Source organism: Haemorhous mexicanus, chromosome 13 (assembly GCF_027477595.1).
Source record: "Haemorhous mexicanus isolate bHaeMex1 chromosome 13, bHaeMex1.pri, whole genome shotgun sequence".
In the NCBI taxonomy this organism is placed as follows: domain Eukaryota; kingdom Metazoa; phylum Chordata; class Aves; order Passeriformes; family Fringillidae; genus Haemorhous; species Haemorhous mexicanus.
In genome coordinates, this window is record NC_082353.1 from 7,352,711 (window position 1) to 7,375,845 (window position 23,135).

General features: G+C 39.6%; 1 protein-coding gene across 2 annotated transcripts in view; it reads left to right on the top strand.

The window, feature by feature from the left end:
- TRPM1 (transient receptor potential cation channel subfamily M member 1) overlaps positions 1 to 22,364 on the top strand; it is a 95,759-nt gene extending 73,395 nt beyond the window's left edge. Inside the window, exons 19-29 of one of the 2 annotated variants that reach the window (XM_059858172.1) lie at positions 1,102 to 1,391; positions 1,905 to 2,133; positions 3,573 to 3,695; positions 4,033 to 4,164; positions 6,132 to 6,260; positions 6,614 to 6,865; positions 7,439 to 7,631; positions 12,364 to 12,508; positions 14,588 to 14,787; positions 15,924 to 16,056; positions 17,896 to 22,364. In XM_059858172.1, coding sequence (XP_059714155.1) covers positions 1,102 to 1,391; positions 1,905 to 2,133; positions 3,573 to 3,695; positions 4,033 to 4,164; positions 6,132 to 6,260; positions 6,614 to 6,865; positions 7,439 to 7,631; positions 12,364 to 12,508; positions 14,588 to 14,787; positions 15,924 to 16,056; positions 17,896 to 19,156 — 3,087 coding nt within the window. In that variant the 3' untranslated portion in view covers positions 19,157 to 22,364. The remainder of the gene's footprint in view (positions 1 to 1,101; positions 1,392 to 1,904; positions 2,134 to 3,572; positions 3,696 to 4,032; positions 4,165 to 6,131; positions 6,261 to 6,613; positions 6,866 to 7,438; positions 7,632 to 12,363; positions 12,509 to 14,587; positions 14,788 to 15,923; positions 16,057 to 17,895) is intronic. The other variant, XM_059858173.1, reaches the window with a different exon arrangement.
- Positions 22,365 to 23,135: the final 771 nt, after the last annotated feature.

The following is a 23,135-nucleotide window of genomic DNA, read 5'->3' on the forward strand; positions in this document are numbered from 1 at the left end:
GTGGTAAATACTTTGTGCAATCAATGACCCTGAATTTTCCATAGAGGACAGAGGTCACCACTTGCAGTTGTTAAAACTGCTCAAGGAGAAGTACATGCTCAGTTGCTGAGCTGAAGAATCATCTTTGGAAATGGTGTGGGAGGTTGAATTCTGAATTTGGATTTAAATTCACATTTTGTTGAAAAAAAGTGCATAATGCTGAGCTTGCTTGAACGAGAACTGATTTTGTAGAATAGCAATTTCTTTTACTTGCAATCCACTTCTGAGATTGGACTCAAGGTCTACAGTGATGATGAGCTCTGTCTTATATATGCAATGTTCTTCCTACATTTTTTAAACCCTGATTTTCCCAATCATGCCTTTTCTCCCTTCAGGATCCTGCTTCACTACTTGTCACTACTTCCCTTCAGTTACTTCAATGTTGGTTCCTGTAGTAATGGCCTATCCTCCCTATCCCTTTAAGAAATGGGATACTTAATACCTTCCAGGTGCACTGCATACATAGGAGGAGATTGCTTATTCCAAGGTGAAGACTACCTTTGGTATCTTGCTGTTCTTAAGGCTGCTGTGTGCCTGTCTTTGCCTTTTGCATGTTGCCATGGCCTGCACGTCAGTCAGAAAAGTGCTCTGGTACCTGGAAGATGTGCAGCACTGCTCTGCAGGGATAGAAACAGGCATGTGGAATCAGAAATGACAGTGGAGCCTATCTGTAGGGAATTCAGCTTTGTTAGAGTCCCACAGACACTGCAGAGGAATTCAGTAAATATTAATTTGTTGCAGACCAGCCTGTGCAATTCCACATGAAGTAGGGCTCTGTGTACAATGCAGTGTGAAGGGATGCCTTCAGTACCAGGGGGCTCTACTGCACTTTTCCAGAATGGGTGACTTGTAATTATGTGTACAAGGAACAGCACCCTGCACAAAATCTGAGTCTGTGTGTGCTTGCCCAGTGCATGCTCTGTCCTATTGCATTCATGGTAGCAAACAGCAAAACCAGGTTAGAACGTTGAGTGTTAATGTGTCCTCTCAGCACTTGTTCCATGCATGGTGCTGTTGTCAGGTGAGCTGTTAAAAGCTGATGGGAACAATTTTTCTTCCCAGGATGATGAGCCTCTCACCAAAGGGAAGAAGAAAAAGAAGAAAAAAGAGGAAGAGATTGATATTGATGTGGATGACCCAGAAGTCAGCCGCTTTCAGTACCCCTTTCATGAGCTGATGGTGTGGGCTGTGCTCATGAAACGGCAGAAGATGGCCCTGTTCCTTTGGCAACGAGGGGAGGAATCCATGGCCAAGGCACTTGTGGCTTGTAAACTCTACAAGTCTATGGCCCATGAGTCTTCAGAGAGTGAGCTGGTGGATGACATCTCTCAGGATCTGGACAACAACTCAAAGTTAGTAGATGCAGAGCAGATTTTATATCTAGCTTGGTGAGAAACTTTACTTTTAGTTCAGTACAATAATTTCTAGATGTAGTTTCACAGAATGCCATTTGGAGCCAATTTATCAACTACAGACAAGGAAAAAAATGGTCTCTGGATCTCATGGCAACACTAGCAAGGAGAAAACTTGCCTTTTTTCTGACAGAATGCATTCTTTCTTGAGCTTCTCCCTGTAAAACTAGCTAGTTTTATTTCACAAAGTTATTTTTAGAATTTACTCCCAGAAATTAAGGAGTATCTGATGATTTAACTAAACTGCCTTCAAGATGTTACTGATCTAAGCAAATTCCCTCTGCTCACTAACAGTTTGTTTGGAACTTTTGTAGACTGCCCCAAATTAAGCTTGAGATTAGTTGTTCGTGTGGATACATGTCTGTGGATAAACATGATGCCCAGTGAACAGAGCTAAAACCCCAAAGCAGAGGGATTTCTCAGTGTAGCTTCACTGATCTTATCTTGTTCCAGAGATTTTGGCCAGCTGGCTGTTGAACTCTTGGATCAGTCCTATAAACATGATGAGCAGATTGCCATGAAACTGCTGACATATGAACTGAAAAACTGGAGTAATTCTACCTGCCTGAAGTTGGCTGTGGCAGCTAAACACAGGGACTTCATTGCTCACACCTGCAGCCAGATGCTGCTGACAGACATGTGGATGGGGCGGCTGCGCATGCGGAAAAACCCCGGCCTGAAGGTATTCCTGTTCTGCAACATTTCCAAAGAGAACTTGTTGGATGCAGCACTTTTTTACACAAGGTGTTTGCACAGCAAAAGTCACTTACTTAGAGGTGTTTTAAGAACGTATCCGTTTTAAAGCTAATTTCTTTAGTTTCTAATTTCAGGATACCTAAGGAATATTATGCCATGACAAAGGAAAATATAACTCCATAAAACACTTAGCATGATTGGAATCCGAGACAAATTGTGGCTTTCAATAAAGCATGAGATTTGTTAATTGAGAGCATACTCCTATTAAAAATCAGTTGTAGACAAGCAAAAATATTTCCATTAGGGGTCCATGCAATGGGAATAGAGACAGAATAAACCATATGTGGATGCATGCTTCTTAAATTGCTTAATGCCTTACCAGTTGAGACTCAGTGTTAAAAAAAGAGTGAAATCTGTGCAGTTGCACTGTGTGAAACCATGTGATCTTTATTTCCTGCTTCTGTGATTTGATGATGCAGTCTCTCCTACTAATTTTAATATTTCCTAATTGTTTGATTTACAAAAAAAACAAGTAGTGTGAGTGGGCTCTCACAGAAGAGAAAACAAGTGAGTGAACGCTAAGGAAGCAGAGCAGTGTTTGCTTGTGTGTTTTCATGAGAATAGAATCCTTTCTTTGTTGAGTTATGCAGTTGCTGTCACCCATATGGAGACCCATCCTGCTCACCTCCTTATTTCCTTAAATCCCCCTTACTGACAAAGTGCTCTATCTGTTTTCCCAGGTCAGATTCCCAAGTTTGCTGACATACACATTGCACTACCTCTGCCATTCTCAGTATATTTCCACTTTCCCATATCGCCCTCTTAAACCTGTTTAAAATCTTCAGGGAACTGAATCTACCTTTCAGATTGCATCATGGTGCTTCCCAAATCAGTTCATTACTTTCCTTTCTTTTCTCCAAAGAATTAATCAACCTCCTGATGTTTGTTCTAGTTTCATTACCTGCCTTCTGTTCTCTGCTCCTTTTCTGTACTTTGGCTTGTGTTTCTGTATCTAAGCAATCTCATATAGTAAGAGAATTTTCCCAGGGCTATCTGCAAAGATTCTTTTACCTTTCATAGTTTTTTTAACTATTAAAACTAATGATAGTAGGTGTCTGAAGTAACTCCAGTAACAAATCTCTTCTAACCACCACTGTGTCCATTCCATGGCATTTCTCTGCACACTAATTTTGGAGCACAATTTCTTAATTGCAGGGTATTTGTGGAGATGGGAGGCTTTCCAGGACACCATATTTCATGAAATACCTTATTGCCAATGCTTCTTAAGTACTTACTCATTTCTATAGGCTTGAGGATGGCAGAAATTCTTGAATACTATACAAAATAAATGTTGGGTTGGGACCTACCTTATTACAAAATCCATAATATAAACAAATGTTGAGTTGAATTCTTTCTTGTTCACAGGTTATAATGGGAATTCTCTTCCCTCCCACCATCCTTTTCCTGGAATATCGCAGTTATGATGACTACTCCTATCAGACATCAAAGGAAAATGAGGAAGGCAAAGAGAAAGAGGAGGAAAATGCGGTCAGTAATTGAGATCATTAGAACGTTCTAATATCTCAGGACTGCTCATTTTCCTGACTTTTCTGATTATGCTGTAGCTCACTCAGGTGAAAATCTCAACTGCCTCTGGGGAATAAACTCAGTGAAGAATTATGGGAGAGGATAGACTGGATTCTCAGGGCACGGGAAGTGCCTGTGTAGTTCCAGATTTACAGAATTCTATTTATATACTTTTAAAAAGACATCTGTTGCTCAGGGGAATCCCTGCATGGTTAACAGTTGGCTGGGGCTGTAGTTCAGGAAAAGCACTATTTTTGCTGCTTTGTATTAATGAAACCTGACAACTTTGATCTTCCAGGACGCAAATGCAGATACAGGCTCCCGAAAAGGGGATGAAGAGAATGGAAAGAAAAAACAACCGAGCCTTCCAATTGGAACAAAGATCTATGAATTCTATAATGCACCTATTGTCAAATTTTGGTTCTACACAGTAAGTCATAATGATTAAACTAATAGCGATCATTTTTCTCACACCTGTGAAACTGACAGGATTCCAATGTAAAAGTGATAAACTTGTGGTAAATAAATATTATACTGACTTTTGTGGAATCTGATGAGTAAATCACTCCCTTTATCCAGAGGAAAATGCACAGACAGTGAAACAGAATGGATAACTGAAGCTTACATTGTCCACCTCTAAAGCTCCTATGTGCTGTGAAGAAGGCTCTGTGTGGAATACACCAAACTAAGTGCAAGCTCCACAGTCCAGTCACTCAATCCAAACTAGGCTGGATTCTCTTGCTTTCTAAAGGTTCTGCATTGAAATGTCCTTGAGGACCCAAGAAGTAACCCCATGGTATCATTGCCATTTGCCATATTGCTCAGATGGGTGCAGCCTAGATGGGAGCACAGATCCCAGTCTGCTAAGACTTCATAGATACTTTTATTAAAACAATTAAAACCAATCTAAACTAAAATACTTATTTTTGACAAGCATCTAATTTTCTATTTCTTTCATCAAGAATTATCTGTCGTTAAACTGTTATAATAAAATAGAACATCTATTCATGCTACTGCTCATAAATTTTGTGTGTGCCCTGTAAAAGGGGCACTGGTTTCTTATGTGTTAAAGATTAGGATGCCTGATGCCTGATAGGTCATAGCAATATGCAGGTTTTTAGTTTTAGCACATTTTAATCACAAAACACTACATCGATCCTTTTCTGCTGCCTGAGTTAATAATTTAAAAGCAAAATTCCTATTTAATTTCAAAGAAAAGTGTTCAACATGGTTTTACAGTGCAAAGAAATTACATTTTAATAGACTAAAAAGGCCCCAGGCATAAAGGGCCTGGTTTAGAGTGCTTTAGAATTGCTATTTTTCTTCTTTCAACAAATGAGATAATTCAGCTGTCTGGATCATATGTTCCATAGCCTCTGGGATTCCTTTAGGTGCTGGAGGCCCCTGGCTGTGCCAGTGTGGAGGGCTTTGCAGCAGGCCTGCTTCCTGCAGAGAAGGAAGTCTTTTTTCTTGTGCAAGTAAGGGTCTTCAGCAGCTGAATATTTCACACTTAGCCTCAACACACAGGTTCATATGAACATCCTAATTAGCACAGTTATTAGGGAACTGAGCAAAGGGCTTTGCTTTCATACATTATCAGGCCCCTCAGCTAAGAGGATTTGCCTGCCTTCTGTCTGATGTTTCTTCTCTGGTGATGCAGCCTTTTCTGATCTTACTGAATTAGGCTTCAGCAAAAAACTTGCTCCTGACACTGGGAGCTGCTTAAAGTAACCAAACCACCTGCCAACCTACTGTCCATGTAGATGGATTGAAGTGACAAGTGTAGGAAGAGGGACAGAAATGAAGTTTGTATGCCTCTGGCTTCAGCTGAAGAGTGTATTCTTCCCAGATGGGCTCAACCACATCATTACAGAGTGGAGAAAGCAAGTGGGCTGAAAGCAATTTTGCCTACCCTTCCAGGCAGGTGCTGCTGACAGCTTTGCTCCCTGTCCTGCCTTGAGATGATGAGTAAAGATTTCCCACTGAAAATTCCGTTCTTTAGAAAATTCCATTTTCTCCCTGAAATATCTTTTAGTTTGTTACTGTTTTGCTTCCAAGTGTTTTTTTCCCCTTTTAAATCATTGTATCCTTTTTGATTTCTTAACTCTGGATTTCTAAGGTCTCAGAATTTTTTAGTTTGGCTGATCACCAAAGGCTGCTGTGCAGCTTGGAGACAGCAGCACCAGCAGTTTGACATTTACATGAGTAGTTATAGAAAACTGAGTGTTAGTTCTTTTGGCTTACACTAATAATCCAGGACTGTGTAATGGAAATGAGTGGAGACTGGGGTTTTTTTGTGTGTGCGAGTCATCTCAAGTAACTGAATACTGCCTAATTTGGAAAGATCCTAGGATACATCATCTAGAGTCCATGAAGGATTTTCTTCTTTTTTGGCAGATATCATACCTTGGTTACTTGATGTTATTTAATTACATCATCTTGGTGCGGATGGAACGGTGGCCATCAGTCCAGGAATGGATTGTCATCTCCTACATTGTGACGTTGGCTTTGGAGAAAGTCAGAGAGGTAAAGCCTGCCCATACCAACATCCCATAATCCTTAGAACAAAGCTTGCTCTTAGAGATTATAATGGCCTGGACTTGTGCACAGGGTTGAGAGGTGACACAGGAGAGAGAAGAGTGTCATATTCTAATAACTAAAAATAACTAAAATACTAGTGTCATATATTAATAACTAAAAATACTATTGCTTGAAATGAATTTTGCTGACAGTGGAGGGTGTCTGCTATTCAGACACCTGCTGAATATGACAAGATTGGTCTTTTTTCATGAGCATTACTTCAAAAATGTAACTTGGAGTTTTTTTCTAATTTTTTTTTGTTGTTGTAAGTTCATTTGTTTGTTTGTTTTTTATTTCAGATTTTAATGTCAGAGCCTGGGAAGCTGAGCCAAAAAATCAAAGTTTGGCTCCAGGAATACTGGAATATTACTGACCTGGTGGCTATTTCAGTATTTATCATAGGAGCAATTCTTCGCCTGCAGAACCAGCCTTACATGGGTTATGGAAGAGTGATTTACTGTGTAGATATCATTTTCTGGTACATCAGAGTACTGGATATCTTTGGTGTGAACAAATATCTGGGACCTTACGTCATGATGATTGGGAAGATGGTTAGTGCCTGAATTGCTATAAATTATGTCTTTAAGAACTTCATGGGAAACTAAATTCCGTTCTGCTTTAAAAAGAGGTTTTCTATTTAGTAGGACTGAATACAGCCTGTGAAAAGTTGCCACGTGAGTTTCAAACACACACAAGATGTTATGCAATGACAGATTGCAGGTACACCAGGATCTTCCAGAAACCCGTCGGTTGTGCACAGGAGATGGTTCAGCAATGATTATCTTTTTGCAGCCACAGAGGAGGTCTGTGCTGAAAGCACAGAATACTACATTTGATTCAAAGGATAATGGGGATAGCAAAGGTTTTAGCATTTTAAGTATTTTGAAATATAATCTGGTAGTCCTTTAAGTACCTGCTTTCTCTTCATTTGGATGTATGCTTAATACCTGAGTGGAGTAGTACTTGAAGTGCTAATGAGTAGTACTTGCAGCACGATGTCAAGAAGATTCTCCTGCTCTTTTCCTGTTTGCTGCAATGCGTGCTGGCAGACAGACCTGCTGCTGCCACTGTGCTCCCTGGTGGTGCTGAGAGCCTCTCTGTGGTCTCTCCTCTCTCTCATGCAGATGATTGACATGCTGTACTTTGTGGTCATCATGCTGGTGGTTCTGATGAGCTTTGGAGTAGCCCGGCAGGCCATCCTGCACCCAGACGAGGAGCCCTCCTGGAGGCTGGCGCGCAACATCTTCTACATGCCCTACTGGATGATCTACGGAGAGGTGTTCGCTGACCAGATAGACCGTAAGAGTAGAATTCATAGTAAGAGTCTGTTTCCTGTTTCTCAGGCAGATGATCAGATCCAAATTAATGCTTTTAATTTGGAAGTTGTGGTTTTGCTTTATGATGCTATTGTCGTTGTTTTCGTGTGGCAGACCTGAGGCTGAGCAATTTTCTCTTCCCCACCTGCATGTCTGCTCTCTTGGTTTATATTCAAATTCAGTTAACACGGGAAGTGGTGTAGTCTGGAATATTCTCCTGTCCAAGAGTGTGGCAGTGTGAAGTGTTCTGTTTACTTGCAGGGATCAACAGAGATCATTCTGAAATGCTCTTTTCATTCAAAGGTTTGCTAAGAGTCAGTTCCAGCAGAAGAAAAAAAAAAAAATCCCTTGTGCGGGGAGGTTAAAATACACATATCCTTTCATCTCCAACTCACAAGCAATGAGCTCATACATTTTTACTCCCAGTCATACATCTGTCTGCTTTCAGAAATGTTTCCATTTCATGAATCACTCATGTTGTTCTTTTCTACACCTATGGGAAAACAAAACAAAAAAAGCAATCTCTACTTGATTAGCTTTGAATATGGAAATAGCCTTTCTTACAGGAATCCTGCACACTTTAAAAAAACACCTGTCAGCATTTTAAAGGAGATGTAAGCCGTCCTGTTACTGCTAATTTTGTGTTAATATTGGAAATTTGTATGACAGTCCAATGTGCAGCTGGCCTCCTCTAGTGAGTATCACGTAGTTTGCACTTTATCTGAAATAATACAAGCTGCTGTTTCAGCTTTGTGTATTTGTTACTTCAGTCACCTGCATATACTTCCACCTACTGACAGGTAGGGAAGTAGAAGGCTGAAGAACCTTGAAGGTTAAAGTTCAAAAACCATTAAGATTCATCATCATGAGAAGCTTTTATTCAAAATGTCATTAAAGTGTACTTTAACTGTTTAGAAAGGAATAAAGTGTCATTAGTCTGTTTCTGAACAGTGCACAGTCAGATGAACTTTGTTTTCCTAATGAATGTTTGTTTCAATAATGTAACTGAGGGTACAGTAAGTTACTGTTGCCAAGTGAAAGGCCAAGCCATTCATCTGCTGTCTGATACTGCAGTTTTGGTGCACATGAGAGATCCTGAGCTTATCCTGGTTCACAAGTGGGACAATTCCCCCATGGAGAGGAAGTGACTGTAATGGGCTATCCCTTCTCTCATGTTCAGTTTGAACCAAGAATGTTTGCCAGTGTAGACAGTTTGATTTCCTTATAAATCAAAACTCACACCTTACCAGCCATCTCTTTAGTGTAAGAGTTTTCCCAGGTTTCTCTCTTGCTTCCAGTAATTTCTTAGTCATATACTCAGCATGCTTTGGATTGGAAATCTTTCTTCAGCAGTGCAAAAGATTTGGGGGTCAAAAGGTTTGGACTTTCTGGTTGCACAAGTTCAGCTACTTGGTCCTTCCCAGGTCAGAAGCTTTGCTGTGCATAAACTAACTTGAAAACGTTTGGCTTTATGTTATTTTAATATTAAAGTAATTCTGTCTGTGCAAGGCATTCTTCTACACTGCCTTACAATTGTTCTGTGCATTTCTTCTGTGTAGAAGTCTATGGACTGACTCATCAAAATCTTTTTGCTTTCAATAAGAAATTTTCACTCTAACCTGTCTGTGGTTCTCTGTAAACACACCACAAAAGCAGCCTCAGAAGTCATTGGGGAGTCATGGCTATGGGCAGTCTAATATGACTCTGACTCAAGAGCTAATGGCTGGTTTTGGCAAGGTCCAGGGGTGTGAACAATTTATTTAATCAAATTTTCCCTCAGAAAGAAGGTAGTTGGACTTTGTCAGTAGCTTCTCTGAGGATAGGAAGAATCGTATAGATTCATCTGGAGATCACAAGTCACAGAATTTGCTGGGCTTGGAAGGTACCTTTGGAGATCATCCAGTTGAACTTTCCTGCTCAAAACAGGATAAATTAGATTTATCCCAGGTGGCTTAGGGACTGTCCAGTGATGTTTACAGTATCTTGAAGGATGAAGAGTGTGCAGCCTCTCTGGACAACCTGGTTTAAATGGAATTGTCCATCTTTCCACCTTTCCCCACTGCTGCTTCTCCTTTCACTGAGAAGAGTCTGGCCCTGTGTTCTTTTCTCCCATGCATCATCAGGTATTTATAACATTGGCAAGATCTCCTTGACCTTCTCTAGACTAAATTATCCCAGCTTTCTCAGTCTTGCCTCATTTGTCAGCTAGTCCAATTTCCTTAGTAATCTCTGTGGCCATGACTGGACTATTCTGATATGTCCATGCCTGATTTCCACCCCTGGGGAGCTGAGAACCAGACACACAAGTCCAGACATGGTTTCAGCAGAGCTGAGTGGAGGCAAAAAATTACCTCCCTTAATTTGCTGGTAACACTTTCCCTAATGCACCCCAGGAAGCTTTTGTGTGGCTCTCTCTCTCTTTAGAAGATGTGCACAAGCAAGAAGTTATCAGTATCTTGTACTCAACAGCATCATATTCTTAAACAATGAAGAAGCCTGGTTGAGTTTCTTTCAATAGTGTGACTTTTCTTACCAGCATTTAGGAACTGGAAGGCAAGTATCCAGACTGGTAGTCAAAATGGGCATTAATAATACTGATGTTTTTACAGTGTAAAATAGCATGCCTATTAGTGGAAATGTAGCTATTCAAAAGAAACAGCTGATAGATTCAAAGCCAGGGTGGTTAAAAAAAAAAAAGGAAAAAAAAAAGAAAAAAAAAAGAAAAAATGTAGCTGAAAGAATGATTTTTGTGTGATAACGTGGTGTTGATGGCCAGTTTTGTTTACTTGCCAGAAATATCATGTATATTTAAATGATCATCTGCCAGAAGCATTTTGTGATATATTATTATCATTAGTTTGCTGCCATATGTAACATTTGGGGGAAACAGCATGAAAAGGAAATTGCAGAATGCAATGCATTTTTAACAAAGATGTTTTTTCTCAGCATATGTCTCTACTGTTCTGACATTTGAGTTGCTTATCCTTTCTTGGCAGCAGAACTGTATTTCCAATCATCTTTTTTTGGGCTCTGTTTATTATTGTATTGTTTTCTTTTTTCTCTTCCTGCTTCCTCTCTATTCTGTTCCTTTGGACTGGTGTTCAGTCTATGCCATGGAAATCAATCGTAAGTCTCTGCGGAGAGCTGATTATCTCATTTAGCTGAATATGTTCATTAATGTTTTTCTTGACTAGTTACTCATATTTTAATTCCAGCACTCATGCAATATTCAGGTGTGAATGTTGTTTTTTCTACTGTAATAGTTTCATTAGAAAATAAGCAGAGGAAAAAAAATTTTAATACAAAATGCAGATCAGAAGTTTTAACTGAGTTGAAGTTGTTGCTAAGACTTGTTTCTAGTACACCAACAGTAAAATAATTGGGTTTTTAAAATTATGATGCATTAGTGGCGTTGTATAACTAATTCACTTTGATTACCTAGATACAATATTACTGTGGTTTTGGCAATATTTTCATTTGTCCAGTTGAATAAAATTAGGATTCACTTTACTTTTCTGCTATACTTTTCTTAAGAAAACTAGGAAAAAACTTAGGTCTGATGTTTGAAAAGCAAGTAAAATAAATGTTGATAGTTACAGTCCAAAGAGCTCTTTGAGACCTCAGTAAATAAGTGTAGTTTGTGTTCAAATATTTCGTTTCAAGTGAGGTTGAAGCATTGTGGTTTTTTTGCAAAATTTTTAAAAATACTGGGTTTTCTATTCACATAAACTAAATTTGTTATGAACTCTGTCAGACTTTGCATTTTCTTAGATTACAGCTAAGGAACCTGTGGCTGACAAAAACTTTACCTGCGACTAAATAGTTCCAAAAGTTAGCCCTGTATTTGAAATCAGATATATTGGCACTGCACTTAGAGACAGAACAAAATTGCTGCATTTACCCAACTCCAAGACAGGTTTTATCAAGACAACCTGTGTAAACCTAGAATAGCTTCAGGCAATTATTTTACATTGGTTTTATAAATATTCTCATTTTTTGTCCCATTCTCAGTAGTCTTATTTTGTTATTACTATATAATTTTCATTTTAGAATTGGATCATTTTGGTAGCATTAACCTGCTGGTAACATTAACAGCCCCACACAGGTCTGGGATCCATCTAGGGAATCCAATAAGGGGCAAAAAGAGACAGGGCCAGAGACAGAAGGCTCCATCCAGGGGACTAACACTGGTCCAAGGTCCATCCTGCAGGCAGGGGTGAGTCACAGCTCAGGCAGTGACAAGTGTGCAGAGGGGGTACAGGTGTAAACCCCCAGTGAAGCTGGTTCATTAAAGGGACATTAAAGGCCTCTTCAGTACTCTGAGCCCCTGTAGATTTTGAATTTATGCTCAGCAATCTGTTACCACTAAAGCAATGCTTTCATCTCTTTGGCAAGGTATGCTTACAAGCTAGGTTTAGTAATTTGTTTTGGTAATTGTAATTCCACTATTAATATTTATGTGTACACATTAAGATCTGGTCTTTGACTATTACTGTGAGAAGAAGAAAATCCATGGGAATACGAATAGAAAGCCTCACTGTACAGTAAGAAGTTGCCTCTCTGATCACTAATATGGAAGCAGAATTTGAAGTGGAAATTATACATACTTGCTCCTGGAAATAAACTGACAAAATCTGGCAACATTTATGCATGTGTCATCATTAAATAAATGAGAATGGTATTTTTAAGTATCAGACAATTTGTGAAAAATACCTTTCCTGTTTTTCCTTCAGCTCCTTGCGGGGACAATCTTTATGATGATGATGGTAAACGCCTTCCTCCATGCATCCCAGGGGCCTGGCTCACTCCTGCTATCATGGCCTGTTACCTCTTGGTAGCAAATATCCTGTTGGTAAACCTGCTGATTGCTGTCTTCAAGTACGTAAACAATCATGCATCTTTGTCTTATTGTCAAGATAAAGTTTCTGTTTGAGCCCAACAACTGATTCTGCAAGGGTTTACTTTCACTCAGGATCTCACTGTTCCATGGATGTCACTGGCAAACACTGGCAGCAGGGTGTGCCCTGGAGAAGAGTGAGGAAAGGTGGCTTTGAATTTGTCAGCGATTGCAGCAATGGATGTGAGAGAGCCTGGCTACTTCCAGTTACCTTCTAATGGATAGTGACAGGCCTCAGGTTGCTGTGGAAAGATGAGAAATAGGATCCATGAAACCTGGCACACACCTGACAGAAACCCTGCAGCCACTGGCAGTCACAGCTCTTCGAGAGAACAGCAGAACAAAACTCTGAACTACAAAAGCCTGAGGCATTTCCACTACATCAGCTGGCTTTTGTCGTGTTTTGTTTTCCATTTAGAAAAAGAAATTAGGGCCTTTCAGAATCCTTTCATGACCTAAAAAAAATAGTCTGCATTGCCTTGAACCATCAGGGAGGATGGCTATGTGTCATCAAAGTCTGTGGCCAATCCAAGCAGCGTGCAGTATGCACGTATCTATATTTAGACTTATCTGGAGTAAAGCTAAATACATTTCTGCTGCTTGTTCTTCCTACCTGCACTTAGGTTGCATGCTTTTCCTCTCATGCTGTAGGGATTAAAAAAATCATGACTTGCTGGCAGTCCTTTCTGAACAGACCACCTGAGAGAAGCAGGTGATCCATTTTTGTTGCCGTCAAACATGTAGTGTTGGAGGGCTTGTCGGTGTAAGCTTGTGTCACAAATGCAAAAAACAGTACTTCGGGTGCCCAGAAATCTGCAGCTCACAAAGCCTGTCTTTCATTTGATGTATGTAGCTTAAAAGGTCATGAATTTAAAGTACTCAAATGCCAGTCACATAGCTGGGGAGAAGGGGAAGAATCTTACAATGGTAGCTATTATTGGCTGAAGGACCAAGGAATCAGCAGTTTGGGAAGTAGGTCATGCTGTTAACTCCTGCCATCCCAGGCTGCTTGCACAGGGTTGAGATCTGGCTGGGGAATTCCTGCTCTAAAAGGAGACACAGAATGAAGACAGATTGTTATTTATCATTGATCATAGTCTCATGTAGACTTAACCTAAAGAAAGTAAAATCTATGTGTACACAGGAATTCTTTAGTTTTGAAGAGATATTTTAACTGGTTGTATGAATGTAGATATTCTGAAGCACATAGAGTTAGGAAATAAGTGGACAGAAAATATAAAAAGCAAGTTTCAGTATCATCACCATCATAGAAGTGGAATGAGCTGTCTGAAGATACTTTAAAATAGCTTGAAAAGCCTTCTCTAAGACAGAATATCAAGTCTGCTTTCTCTTAGTTGGTATTTCATAACTCTGACTATTGTTATCTCTGGATTGACTACTATCGCTTCATATCAACTGAATTTCAAAATTAAACATCTTTAAAACACACCTTAGTTTGCTGTAAAAATGATGACGCTTCCAAGAATAAATTCCTTTACAAGAATATGCAGCATGTTTTCAAATCAGAAGTTTGAGGGAGTAAAGTTTGAATTTAGGACATTCTGTGAAAACTTAAAAAGTCTTCTATGTAGGTCAAGCTGATTAGCATATTAAAGGCAAACTATGTGAAGCTTCTGAGTTTAGCATACAAAATACTTTTCATGGATTTAATACTCTGTGTAGCATCAAATACTGGCATGTGTTAAAAGAAATATTTTATAACCAAGCCCCAAAATACCAATCATATGATGCATAAATTGTGAGCCTTTGTTTTCACTGGCACCTAGGGGATTTGTACAGGAGGAGCAGTTGGACTGAGAGGACTGTTCTGAGTGGTGCCTGAGGGATGCAGAGCACCTGCTGTTTGCTACCTTCAAAAGGAGTAGTGAAACCACGAGTTCAATTTAATCCTTAGTTCAGTAGCACCAACAAAGAGCTGAACCAAGCAAATCCTGTGACTCCATGAGATTGTTTAGCTGCTGCTTTTTTCAACACAGTACTTGCTCAGTGAGAAGTGAGATTATGGACCTCGTCGACACTGTACCTATGTTTCCTTTCAGCAATACCTTCTTTGAGGTGAAATCAATATCCAACCAAGTCTGGAAGTTCCAGAGGTACCAGCTGATCATGACATTCCATGACAGACCTGTCCTGCCACCACCAATGATTATCTTCAGTCACATCTACATCATCATCAAGCGGATCTGCTGCCGCTGCAGGAAGGGTGATGGAGACCAGGACGAGCGTGACAGGGGACTGAGTATGCAAGAAATCTTCTCTAAATTGAGCTCTTGGCACCATATTAGCAGAAAGCAGCAGCTTCTACAGTGCTGAAATGTTTTGTTCACCTTTGCTAACAAGTGTATTTGCAGAAGAGAGTATGGGCCAATATTTGTATCAAGTATTTGTATTTTAACAGCTCTTGGGCTCTGTGGATGCCTGAGAATTTGCAGCTCTCAAATGCTAATAAAGACCTCCTTTAACATGCTTTCTTAAAACAGTGAGATGGTATCTATTCAATCCAGGGGTTTACCAAATTCTGGTGAAGCCCATATGTTGGGAGGGGCAAATAGGAACGACAGAAGGGATACAGTTTCAAACGTCAGCTATAGTGTCAGCTCTGTGATTGTGAGCAATCTGTGACTGTGAGTATCCCCACTATCATTGGGAGATTTATCTGTCATTTCACAGGGAAACTATGAGGATTCTTCTCCTAATATACTCTGTAACTGTTAATTAATATTTCATTATATGCCTCATGGAAATAATGTGAGGGATGCTCACAACATCCCTCTATTTCTGCATTTCACAGGAAACATTTTTGCACAATAGGAAAGAGAGGAAGAAAGGAAATGTAATGCTCCTTCCAAATGCAAAGGGACAAATCCAGATAAAGGATGAATTGTTCCCAAAAGCTTTTATTCCCCTTGGATTTTTCTTATGTGATTAGAAATTTCTTAACATATTATCCAAAGAATATCTGTGAACAATCTGTTAGGTTTATCTGTTGCCTATAACTCGCGTCCTTTTAAGAATAACATTTGAATGAAGGAACAGCCAAACTGGCAGAGATTGCCCAGGTCTTTATCTTGTAAAATCTGGTCAGTTTGTTCAATGCACATCAGTTAAACAATGTCAAAGTCATTCAGAACATCGAGCCCCCTGTGGATGGTCATGGGAGCAGATGATGCTCATAATGCATTCCATTTCCTTCACAGCTCTGCCCATATTTAGCTAAGTGCTCATTGCTTATTTTAAAAAATTGTCTGTTCACTTAGTGCAGGAGTAGACTCTGCAGTATGTCCATGTCCAAAATAAACTGCTAATTTGGATTTAAATTGTCTGCCAGAAGTTCAGAAAAAGGAAACTCCTCTTTTCTTCTTCTCTTTTGCACAGAGTTATTTCTGAATGATGAAGAGCTAAAAAAACTCTATGAGTTTGAAGAGCAGTGTGTAGAAGAATACTTCCAGGAGAAAGAGGATGAGCAGCAGTCATCTAATGATGAGCGCATCAGAGTTACCTCTGAAAGGTACCTGCTGTAACAAAAATCCACTCTGTGTGTTGGGAACAGTCTTTTTAATATCTTCTTTATAGCCATGGTTGAGTGAAAGTACAAGATTTTGATCTTGAAGAAAGCCACCACCAACTCAGAAGCTGATCTGAATCCCAAATAACTATCTGAGCAGGTGCATCTCTCAAAAGAGCAAGCTTTTTGTTATTCTCTCTGTTTTGTCACTAAATCTGCTAACTTTGGGTAACTTTGTTATAAGAACATCTTTGCTTATGATGAATTTTATACCTCTTATCCATCTGAGGATCACAGTGATGCTTTTTATCTATTTGAGAAAACTGCTGCTTGTTGAGCTTCCAACAGTTCATCCAACCATGAGAAACATTTTGGAGCTTGATGACAAAAGCACTGAGGGTTCTTCCCTTGGACCTTTGCATTAGGGTCTGGCACTCACAACTGCTGAATTTTAATCTCTGCCACAGATTCTCTTGCAGGCTTTGAACAAGGCATTTAGCTTTTCAGTATGAACTTCCCCATTTAAAAGATGGGGAATATTCCCATGTTAATCATTATGCTTGCTCAGAGGACTAGGCAATGTTTGCACATTGCTGTGTAAGCACACAGTGCTAATGGCAGCAGTCTTTTTTACCAGGTCACTTGGCAGGACTGTTCCTGAAGGCTCTGCCTGTTCTGTCAGCAGATCTAAGTCAAGAGATGGGGTCTTTTGTCAGTTCCTTGAAATGAAGAAAAATTCTCCCTGTAATGTAAATGATACACATTTGAAACACTCTTTCACCTTAGTCTATCTCACAGTATTCTGCTGATTAAGTACTCCGCATACATATTTATCTATATATCTATTTGTATCTTCATTTTAACATTTGTTATGAAGTAGCTCTGTGAGCCATATAATTCAATAGATAAAATTCTTTTTCTTGAGAGAGGCCCTGAACATCTTGCATTATTATGTTTGAAATTTGAGAATAGAGAAGTAAATTAAACCTGCTACATATATTCTATCACACTGGTTATCTGTGGCAATTTGAACAATTCCTAGGCATTGTGGCAGAGAATAAAGCAGGGCTGTTAAGCCTCACTGATTCACTATGGTCTATGGCCACAAAGCAGATTTGCTTATTTCTCATGGCTCCTTGCTCCAGATGCCTCATCATCTTTTGTGTATGGGAGCAAGAAAACATTCATTTAATTTCCACAGTAGATTTATTAGTATAAGATCTCTAAGCCACATTCCAGTTAATTATCTCTATATGCATTTTTCTAGTACCATCACATCCATTATGATATAAATGATAAGAAGAAAATGGGAAAAAGTAGTCTTTTAATTGAACTAGACAATAGTTCCACTCCCTTCAGCTGATATAAAGTAGAAAGGTATTTCAAGAGCAAAAGCAATCCCATCAACACCAGTATATGTTTCTCTCTCATACAGCTGCAGAACCTGTTTTACAACATGCTTTGATGCTATTTTAAGTCACCCTGTGAGCGTGCCATTAGAAAGTATTTTTCATGTAATTAATTTGATGCTTCACAGTGAAAGAGAACAACTGAGCACACAGTGGGTGGCACACGCAGAAATGTTAATAGAAGTCTGTCCCTAAGGGCTTTCCTGCCATGAATGTAAGGGCAAAGTTCAAAACCCCTCTAATATGGTGTACAGAAAGCATAGATAACAAGAAAATGCTCGTGCTTTTGTTGCTACTCATAGGAAAAAAGAAGAAGGCATGATAGACACCACAAAATTCTGCCTTAGGAAGAAATCAGGAGCTGTGTGCCTGTAGTGGGTTACTGCACCAGTCTCCAGGTTCTGTTCTCTGCTCCCTTTTTTATACTCCACAGAGTTGAAAATATGTCGATGAGGCTAGAAGAAGTGAATGAAAGAGAACATTTTATGAAAGCTTCTCTGCAGACAGTGGACCTGCGGCTCTCTCAGCTGGAGGAGCTCTCGGGTCGGATGGTGAATGCTCTGGAGAAGCTGGCGGGCATCGACAAATCCGAGCTGACGTACACGCGCTCGCGAGCCTCCTCAGAGTGTGATGCTGCCTACCTCCTGAGGCAGAGCAGTGTCAACAGCTCTGATGGCTACAGCATGTACAAATACCACATCAGTGGGGACGAGCTGACCTTTGATGACAGCACCGCGCCTATGTCACCGGCCATGCGTAAAAAAGCCCACTCTATTGGTACCAAAGAAGATGGAGCAGACCCAAGGATGCTGGCTCCAGAACACCAAACTGGACTCCATGCTTCGAGTCCTAATGCAGTTGCTACAGCAGATCACAGTAAATCTACATTAGAAATTGCACAGAATGTTTCTAGAGCCCGTTCTGGCTCAGGTGGTTTGGGGAGTGAAAAGCAGGGAGTTTTCAGTAGCGATGGAATGATCCCTCAAAGTGTAAACCAGATGAGTGCTGTTACGAACAGTCAGTCAGTAGCAGGACCAGATTTTCAGAATACTCAGTTAAAAGTAGAACGTACCAAGTTAGAAGCAACCATCTCTTATCCCTTAGACAAATCCAAAGCAATGCGTTATTTTCCTCCTGAAACTTTCAGTGCTTGTCAAACCACTATGATGAAGTCAAGGAGCTTTATTTTTGCACAAGGGGGAAAGCTGGTTGGAGGAGTTAACAACTGGACCTCAGAGTACAGTACCATTATGGATCAGGTGTGCCCTTCTACAATTGAGCAGTGGGCCACGGAGTGGAAATACGAAGTAGAGCAGCAGCTTTCTCAAGAACGTCCTCCAGAGTACCCCGGGTTGATCTCTGAAGCAGAAAGGCAAGCAGAGGAGAAGCAGATGGACACAGATGATGATAGTAATGTTGGTGAAGCAGGTATGAGTGCCTCTTACACCTCTATGCCTGCCCCTGTCAAGGCTGAGAAGGAGAATTTCCTGTCAGCAAAGCCAGAAAGGACTCCTGGGTTCCCATCAGTACGCTCCAAGAGTTTGCACAGCCATTCCCGGAAAGCCAAGTCCGTGAAGGACAAATTAAATAGACCAGGACATGCCAGCAGTGTAACTAATTTGGTGGTAGCATTTGGCAGTGCAACAGAACAGAAAACCAGGCAAGAAAATGCATCCACAGAAACTGAATGTTAAAGTGGCTTATGGCCCCTGTTTTACCAACAGTTGAGAAAGCAGAGTGACTAATTGAACAAATTAGGGATTTTAAAATTAATTTTTGAAGAAGAATTGTGAATATATGTATTTCTCTTCTTTTAAACCTAATAGATATATGTTCTGTTCTTAAATAAATGCTTGCTGGGTTGGGTGAAAGGGAGATGTTCTCTCAGGGGCAGATAAAATGTAGGTACAATCCACAGATGCCCAATTTGTAGATATTCCTTTGTTCCCTTTCAGCCTCCTTCATAAGCTCATTTAATGACAAGCTCATTATAAAAGCTCTTAGAGGAAGAGCAATATTATAATGTAATAATTTTATCAGAAGATTTCTCAAACTGAACACATTTTTAACCAGCCTTAGTTTTATCCTCACTTATGCAGCTGGTTTCTTTGTAGCCATGGTGTTTTTCAGATCAAAACAAAATTGTTGGAGGCAAGAAAAAATTATGCAGTCCCCTCTTTCACTTCTGATTTCATGCATGCTTCTTAGCTTCTCTTTCAGAATGGCATGACAGGGCAGTTCTCATCCACTAAAATAGGTCAGAGTGGCAAAATACAGTTGTGTTTGGAGAAATCTGACCTGGAAAGCCACATGTAGACATATTCTTAACCTGTCCTTGAACTTCAGTGGCATAATCTTGCTTTCAGGATCACATCTGTCCCCAACCCAAAGCATGCTGACAGCCTTAAACTGTTGAAAAACAGTGATCATTGTTTCAAAATGTTTAGGGAGATTCTAAGAATATCAAGTACATAGATATTTTAATAATATAAATACAAAACCTGCATTAGTGTTTTGTTTGTATAAATGAGGATTACAACAGAAGTCCATGTAGACTTAGAATAAGATTCTGACTTTTCTTAGATGCCTGCAAGGGAAAACAAATCAAAACAGAACAGGAAAGGTGTTCTGATCAGGTGAGATTTTTTGATCTTTGCTTGAAATCTACTGTGACAAATTCATCTTCCATTCTGCAATTTCATTATGCCACATGAGGAACAAGGAACAGTTTTTAGGAGTCTGTCTAAACAAAATATAGATTTTTCCAGATGAGAATAGAAATTCTGTACATTTTCCTGAGTAAATTTCAAAACCAAATGTCAGAGGAGAAAAAAGTCTCTACAGAAAAAGTGTTTTGAGGACTAAGAGTGGAAACCAGCATCCATAGTTAGATGTATCCAGAGCACTTGTCTCTGCAGTGGCATTCTAAGTACTAGGTTTTGATAATTTTCTTCATAATAGCAGGGTGTTATTTGGGTCATTCTTCCCTGTTAAGTCTTAGGAACTTTGATTTCTGAAATATTCAGCACCTCTCTTCAACAGGGGAAGCTTACCACTGGGCAGAGGATTTTGAAAATTAGTTAAAGGCAGAATACTGGTCAAAGATTTATGCTTAACTCATTGCCCATCAGGACTCACTCATAAGCTATTTTGAAAAGAGATCATTTCTATTTTCACTCACCATCAGCCCCACAGTGCAGGTCTCAATGTCCTCCTTGACAATGATGCTTACAGCATTTTGAAATGCAGAGATTGATGGAAGACTTTATTAATGGTATCTGTATGGATTTGTATTGTTTGCATTATTTTTTCATACTCCTTCCATTCTTATACCCTGAAGTACTGTTACTAAACTGAATGATGATGGAAAGTGCACAGACATTTCACAAAGTTCAGTCATCATTTCTTTTGGATTTTTGCTATCTTGGTTTTTACCAGCAGGTTTACTGGTTTCACTGCTGTTGGAACAGTGTTGACATTTTGCTTTTTATGTGGGCTTCTCTTTTCTTCAACTTAGGGAACTTGACATTTGGTACAAACAGAATGACATTTGAAATTGTTTCACTTCCATGTTTACTTCTGTGTTACCATTCTGTGCAACTACAGAGCCATTGTGTATATGTGGTTAAAATAGCCTCCAGTTTGCCAATGCCTTTTTATTGTTTGCCTGCACATTCACCAGAAATGGGTTCATGAACAAACACAACGGGATGCAGCTTTTCAGCACTGTGCTAAACAAGCAGTATGCATTGTGGAATGGAATACAGTGTGTTGCATACCTCTTGTTATATTGTCTTTATAAAATGTGTGTTAATCATGCTTTTGACCACTTAAGTTTTTTAGCACTTACCTCGAAAATTTATCTGATAGCATGTAGATTTCAAACAAAAATATTTTACCTTTGTATTTATATACTTCCTTTGTGTAAAAATATTTATAAAGAAACACATGAAAAATATGGTAAATTAATTCAATATAGCAATTTTTTCTCTATAATGTCAAAATACTTCACTAATCTGTTTCTTCTTATGCAGTGCATGAGCCAAACATCTTCTAAGCAAAGTTTTTTTCTTAACACTTGCCAGTAATTTTGCATAAAATTTTCTATAGAGGGATGATTTTAAGAGGTTTGGATATTTTCTGTGCTCTCACACAGCATGAACCGAATGACAACCTCTCTGCCGTTACATGTGAAGTAACAGCAGTGGCTTTGGCAGAGTCATTTTAGACAAACAGCCACTTTAATAAGATTTAAATATGGTTTTGTATGTGCATAGAAGACTAATAATAGATTTGGAGCTCACTAAGCAGAATAATGACCAACACATTTGCATGTCTACCTCCATGCTTTCTTGAATACTGGCTGAAAGGATGCAGGCAGGGAATTTGCATTTCTGAAGAGGCATGTTTAATGCTGCTTTTCAGGAAGATGTGTCCCCCTTCACTGCTAGGCATGTGGTGACTTCACAGCAATGTCACTGTGAATTCCATTGCCATGATTTATTATGTGCTTGACCTATACTGAAGCAGGTCAAGCCGAAAGGGTGTGTACTCTAGGGCAATGTCTATGCAGAGATATTACTCTGAGGTAATTCAAATTTGTTCATCTTACAGTATCTTGCAATACAAACATTTCCCTTTCCCTCAAGGCAAATGTTTTCAACACAGTGACTAATTGTCATATTCACAAAGGCAGGTTCATGACCCTACCACCTGATTCCATGAGTTACCCCTTTTTACATTGCATCATTCAGGGACTAGCTTAACTTTGCCCTCACAAGCCTCTCCTGTTGCAGAGTCACTCTATCAATTTAGAAGCTGGAGTTTGATACCTAAGAATCAAGAAAGCCCATTTTCCATATTATTTCCTAATTCATTAAAGTAGCCATTGAAACCTTCCAACTATGGTTTCTCCATGCTGCTTATTTGGATGCTTTCCAGGGTTCTGTGCTTGGCATCTTCAGCAAAATATTTATCTGTTCTTCTAAATAAATAAAAAAAAAAAAGAACACATCTGCAAGGCCTTGTCAGGAAACAGGAACATGAAGAAGGTGCATGACCAAGGATGTTAAGAGGATCTTTTCATTAGCTCTGCAAGATGAATAACAGGACTGTGCCCTGTTACAGGTGTTCTGGGCTGACACAAAGCCAGTGTGCTGCTGGAGCCCTTCATGTGGAGCAGGTGACTTTTCCAAATGACAGCAGTCTTTGCACTGTCTGGGGTCCCACAGATGCTTCTGCAGCACTGTCCTGTCCAGCAGGGCACTTCTGCCTGAATTAGTGTTGCACCCAAAAGCTGTTGGGAGCCTTGGATGTAAAGTTAAGAATTTATTGTTGGTGTAACAAGTTTCAACAGTCTAATACATAAATTGTTATTAGTTTAGATCCATCTAACTAGAGAAGAGACAAGAAGAGAGAACAGAAAAGAATACTACTATGCTAATGGAAAACGAGAAAAAACCTAAAGTTATTTGATGTACACTTCCTACTACCTACCCTTTATTTTGATGTTTATTGACACCTGCTCTGATCCCCTGGGTCTAATGGTCAGTGGCTCCAGTGAGGATAGTGAGGACATACTGCCAGCTGTCAGAATCCTACATCCTTTGTAGGGTGAGCATGATCATGTTGTTTCTTTGTCCTTATTTTTTGCTGCTTTAGTGGCGTTTTTAT